Below are 6,569 nucleotides of genomic sequence, written 5' to 3' on the forward strand. Positions count from 1 at the left end.
TGGACAGTAGAGACATTGTACAGCAAATCACAGTCATTTTCCAACACATTCTCCCAGCCATCCACATTGTATCTAAGTGACTGTTCTAAGTGACTGTTGACAAATGCTCTTCAGTTGACTAAAGCAACAGTAGCTTTTTTGTCCTACAACTATTATAAAAACTCTATCAGGGCATTTTAGAATGAGTGTGTATCTTTCCTAACATTACTGAATGTCTTGTTTCCTCATACAAGGTTGTCTGAGTTGAAGAGCCTGCTTGATGAGAATGTGGAACTGAGTGGTTTCTTGTTAATTCAACAGAATTTGTTTGTTTGTCTGCCCTTGAAAGCTAATAAGCTGGCTTCTGAGGCTTGTGTAGCTCACTCTAATAAAGAATATCTTATACAAATATCAGATATCCTAAGAAAGGCAGAACAGATTGCTACAATTGAGGTGAATTCTTTTCTGTTGAATATACACTGGATTTACTCTTACTGATCTGATAGTGTAAAATTTGCTAATCTCATTCTCTAACAGTAAGTTCACACTGTCTGGGCAACCTTCTACTGCTAATGAACCTGTATGAGTTGCAACACCTATTATTACTGTGCCCAAGTCTCTATCAGAACCAATTCAGCCTACTCAGGATGATCCTGAGAATGGTGAGGATAATGATAATATAACACAGACATTGTGTACAGATGATAAGGTGCTCTATAACACGTTTGATAAGGCTCTCAAGAGTGTAGTAAATGTTGGCAGTAACTTTAATGAAGAGGAAGTTGAGAAAATAGCTGCTACTTTCTAGTCAGACTTTGCTGTACTTGTTGATAGTCAATGGTCATATATTTTGCATTGCTTTATGTATTACTTTTTGTCAATCACATGTCTTACCTGTGTAGGTAGGACTTTGCTTGTTTCCTTTCTGTAACAGGAAGTGAGGTAGACACAACACACAGTAGGAGTGTGAACCTGTATACCTGAAGTAGTAAGTTGCTTACTTATACTATTATCTATGTTGCACACTGTGCCACCTATCTACTTTAACATCTACTATCACACTATGGCTGACAATGACAGATTTCAGACAGTAACCTCTAAGAAATACTATAGTGGTGGCAGAGGTAGCTACAGTTTACTGGCAGAATGCTTGGTCAATACTTGCACCCCTAATCTCTTTGTTGTTCTAGAGGGTCTTACAGGCTTGGTCTGTAATAATTGTACAGAGATTAAGAGTAAGCTTAGAGATTTGGGTGATGATCTTATTCTAGCATCTACTACTTACCAAGTCATGGTTCTGCTTGAGGCAATTGCAAGTTTGTCTGTCTCTCAGAGGGAGAGGGAGATTGTATACATAGTATTGTCAGTTCCCAACCCAGACTACTACATTATCTGAGTGACAGTAAATGGACCAAATAGCAAAATTACTCCAATCATAGATCATCTGGACAGTCTGTTTGGATTGCTGAGGAACATCTGTAAACATATTGTCTCTAAAGGCCAACTGTACAATATGACTCTAGAGGAGACAGACACTAAGGATTTTTTGGTAGGGCATATCTATCAACTCTGCTATACATTCTCATGTGAGCATTTGAAGAAACATATGGACAAGTTAAGAGCCAGGAAGATGCTTGTGGCTATCTGGAATCTAATTGCTTTCCTGAAGAACTATAGTCTTTCTGAGAATCAGCTTCAGTTTCTGAAGGGTCTGAATGATCTATTTTGCAAATACAAAGTCTATGAAAAGGGCTACAATGACCCACAGATGGTCCAGCTTTATACTTTCACAATAATAAAGTAATGTGCTATAGTCAATGCCTCTCAAAAGAGGTTGCCAAGACAGGATGTCTCCTAGCTAGACAACCTTTGTAAGTACCTGTCCCTTTCATCCTTTTCTTCTCTTCTCCTCCTATTCATTCTTATTGACTAACTACTGTTTTATTTAAGTTGAACTAGCTGGCAGTACAGATTCTGATAGAAAAATGTATCAACAGATGCTAGATAAGATGCTGACATTAGACTCAAGCATTGAACACCTTCTGCTTCTGCCTTTGTCAGGCTCATTTGGAAGGATACTCAATGAAGGTGTTACTCTCAAATTCTGGCCTGTTCTACAGGTTACTACAAACCTGAATTACAACTTCAAAACAGACTACAAGCTTCAAAAGTTGATGAGTAATAGGAAACTAATACAGTTTTCAGACTTTGTTGTAAAGATAAAGACACTCAAGTTAAAGCCAAGTAACCTGCCTGTCATAAGCAAGAGCAATCCTTGTATTAATGTCCATACAGAGTGTGTCATAGTCTCACATATTGATCAGTTAGAGGGTATGTGTATGTTTGGTTTTATATGCCCTTCAAAGTTATGTTGCCTTGAGTGTGCTATGGTTGTCAAAATGCACAACTCACTTGAAGGGGTTCCTGACTCAAAGAAGGTTTATGTACAAGGTATACATTTCAAACAATATATGTGGGTAGCACCACTAGTTGGTATGCCTTGTCAGGACAAACTGTTGTCTCTCATAGAGGCAGAGATGAAGAATGTCTTCTATAACCTCTGTCCTCATACAAAACAGTGTAGGACTTCTGAGAGCAGCACTGTGTCACTCTCTGATTATAAGGTTAAAAAGAATTGGGACATTATCATTAACAAAATTAAGAAACTGTAAGTTGTTTCCTCTTTTCTAATGACCTGTATTGACTGTACTCTTAACAGGCCTCCTGTTCCTCCTCCAAATGTTTAAAACACAATATTACTAGCTTCTCTGTTTTGTTTAGTCTATGTTTTCTTTTGTAGTTGCTCTGATATGATCCTGTACTACTAGCTATGCCAAATCATATACATTGAATTTGATTGTACAATACTTAGTCTTAGTGTAAGTCTAATAACATTCTGTTGTAGAGTAATTTGCAGATTATTGTAGGTTTTTGTATGTTAAACATGATGTATCACAAAAATCATGTGATTTGTGTATTAAGTAAGCAGTTGCGAGTTGCAAGTTACAAGTTGTAAGTTACATGTTAAAAGTTACATGTTAACTAATCAAATAAATCACGAAAACAGTGCCCATATGAGACATACTCTTGTGTAGTCTTGTCTTAACACTCCCCTTCAAACTCTTACTAGATCTAGTAGACTTGTAAGATGTTTGCTTACAGTATGTATAGATAGTTTAATCATTATAACTGCATTGTACAATTGTTTGTTTGTGTAATGCATTTATAACTTAATGTAGTTAATAATAATATTATTAGCATTATAGTAATACATTGTCTGTTCTGTGTAGCATCTGTTCTGAATGTCATCCACTTTGTGTTAAGTTTGTCTAATGTTATATTAATTAAGTATATTTAATTAGTTTGTTTGTTCATAGTATACTGTTGAATAACAGCATTGTTATCACAATAGATTGTTTGTAAATGTTATTAAATAATTTGTAAATGCTTCAGAGACCTGCAGAATCTTGTTAGCATGTGTAAGTATGTATATGTGCATATTTAAATCATAAATGTAATTGCTTGTTTCATTTTATTGTTTGTTATTCAGACATATTGTTTGTTATTAAGTCATATTGTTTGTTATTCAGTTTGTTTGAGTACTCTAGTAATTTCTTTTTACTTCACTGTGAAACTAATGAATCATGCTAGTAAAATGTATATTCAATGTTGCAATAATATCCTTCTTTAATCATTGCTGTCCACGTTTGTCTACATTCATATATACATTAAGCATTCAGTAATAGCTGATTTATGTCTTCAGATTGAAGCATTGCATCAATTGTATATTATAATATTAATAATAATATTTGTTTTTGCCAGATTGCTTCATTCTAAGATCAATAAGGTTTTATACTAATGTATATTTGTTGCATAGATGTTATGTCTGGCTACAGGCATCTCACTATGTGTCTAGGTGCATTGTATATGTATTATATCATGAATGTACTGTTTGTTCGTTTGCTTTACATTATTGTTTATAGTTATGTATTAATTTATTAACATTATATTTGTTAATTGATTGTTTCTAATACATCCTGAGTAACTATACAATCTGTTGTATTGTTTCTTTAATAGCTAACATAGTTATCTGTTGTAAATCATTACTAACATGTGTTTGTATTATTTATCATTAACAATGTTGTTGTGAATTGTTGCAATCATAGTATTATATATATATGTGTATGTTATGGTTATTGTTCTTTACTTTTTCTTTTACAAAGAATGATGTATTGTAACACAATCTGTATATAAGTAATATATTGGATTATGTTTACTATAATTGTCTCCTAGCGTTCTTTAGTTAATCTAGTACTATGTACAATTGTAGTATTTGTTCAACATTTTATTTGTTAATTGGTTTGCTAGGTAAAACGTTTTATATATTAGTTTTATTTATTTTATTTGAATCATTGTATAGATATACCTATTAGTATCTGTCTAATGTATTTCATAGTATTATAATACTGTTCACACTTGTATTAATTGTACAGTAAGGGCAAATTAATTGTTCATACAAGAATCAATTTAATAGTATTATTTAATTATATGTATGTACTCCATACTTGTTTATATAGTTATTATCTGTGTATTGTTCATTGTAGTTACAAATTATATTGCAATTATATTTGTATTATCCTATGGATATATTATTTATTGTTTTATGTATGTTCCAAAGTATTATTTTCATTATTCATTACTTTTATCCATGAACTATAGTCTGAATTGATGAATTATTTCGTTATATAATGTGATAATTGTCTGTATATTATTTATTTTTGTATTAAACACTGTTAAGTTAATTATATTATCATATTAATATTATTTGCTAAGTATGAGCATTTGTTTCATAGTAGAATCATTATTTATTTAACATTGAAGTTCAATTACACATTGTGTTGACTTCCATTATTTAGTTCTGATCAACATAGTTTTGCTTTGTACTGAATGATTTACCTTTATGATCCATTATGTCTGTCCATAACTTCTATTACTTAGTCAGTGCTTAGTCTGTACATTTTGTTATTCTATTTTTTGTAGCATCTGTAGTGTTATACTTTCTGTTCTGTTGTTTATATTTAGTTATTAATTTTTTGTGTATATTATCCATTTTCTCCCCTTCAATTCAAGAAAGTATTTCTTCAAAGAATTGGATATTTCTTTAATGTTTATTAATCATTGTTATAATATAATATTTATATATAATAATTGTAATTGCTTTCATAGTTTGATTTCTAATTATTAGTATTTTAAAGCAGTGTGTAACATTTGTTATATTCTATAATAAGTAATTTAAATGTTATTACTATTATATCTTTGTTACTGTTAATGTTTGTCAACTTATATAATGTGTATTTTGTTTGTTATAGTAGATAAGTACACATTATGTATAATATACAAGTTTTGTTTGTGCTCATTATCTTTTATTAATAATTGTTCATAACTATGAATGAATATTTTGTTTTTGTGTTAAAAACATATAGTAATTTGTTTGTTTCTGTATAATATTCGTTTAATAACATTATAATTATTATTTATGTAGTGCTTTTAGTAAATGTGCTGAGTTCTATTAAGTACACTTACATCTGTTATTACTTATTTTATATTATACTGTCCAAGATAATGACTTAAACATTTTATTAATTTATTTAATCATATTATATTATGATTGTTTTTGATTGTAATTATTATAATAATGTGTTTGTAATAATAATATATGTATTATTTGTTGTAATAGCCTTATTAGCTTAATACTTTGCTCCTATGAGCTATATTGTCACAATGTAAATTTAATAATTGTTTGTTAAGGTATATACACTGTACAGTTAATATTACTGTTACAACTTCGAAATTTATTATATAATCAGCTGCTGTGATAACACGTTTTGTATAATTAAGTTGTATTGATGTGTCATTTTGAGTATATTAGAGATATAATTCTTTCATTCATTGTTAGTATACATTTACACAATTGTATTAATGTGTAAAATAGTATTATTTGTTTAATAATTATAATTTTTGCACTTGTTTTGTGCTGTAGTTAGTATTTACATGTTATAACATTATTCTTTTGTGTGTAGTTAGTTTATACACTCTATAGTGTTGTTTTTTGATTTGTAGTTATTAATTATACTTTTGTATATCTGTACTTGTCTGTATATCTTAGATATGTGAATTATATTTGGTATCTGATAAGTAATTGCAATATCTGACATGTAACTGCTGAATCTGATATGTTACATATAATTGCTCAACTATAATATGTGTTAGTTATTATATTGTTCTGTATTTGTTCTGTTAGTTCTATCCATGTTATTATTATTATTATTGTTATTATTATTGTTATTATAGTGTCTGCAATTGTATTATTGTTTATAATACATGTTAAATGTTTTATTTATTTGATTTAATATGCTGTTTACATATATGTACTTGTTTTGAGCATTAATTGTTTAGCTGTGATATTACTACATGTGTTATTATTTGATTTATGCTATAACATATGTGTGCTTGTTGACAGTGTCAATCATTTGTACTATTGTAATGTTAATAGCAGAAGAGTAGCATTTGCTTTATTAATCTTTTTAACA

The 6,569-nt window shown here is 29.9% G+C and overlaps 1 protein-coding gene across 1 annotated transcript; it reads left to right on the forward strand.

Annotated features, from left to right (window-relative positions):
- Positions 1–1,042: 1,042 nt before the first annotated feature.
- FOMMEDRAFT_133463 (uncharacterized protein) lies at positions 1,043–2,651 on the forward strand (the record flags this gene model as incomplete). Its single annotated transcript, XM_007265664.1, has 4 exons — positions 1,043–1,341; positions 1,399–1,750; positions 1,838–1,850; positions 1,930–2,651. 4 exons carry the CDS (start codon positions 1,043–1,045, stop codon positions 2,649–2,651), a joined length of 1,386 nt encoding a protein of 461 aa, XP_007265726.1.
- Between the last annotated feature and the right edge of the window lie 3,918 nt (positions 2,652–6,569).

The sequence above is a fragment of the Fomitiporia mediterranea genome (genome assembly GCF_000271605.1).
Source record: "Fomitiporia mediterranea MF3/22 unplaced genomic scaffold FOMMEscaffold_5, whole genome shotgun sequence".
Taxonomy (NCBI): Eukaryota; Fungi; Basidiomycota; class Agaricomycetes; order Hymenochaetales; family Hymenochaetaceae; genus Fomitiporia; species Fomitiporia mediterranea.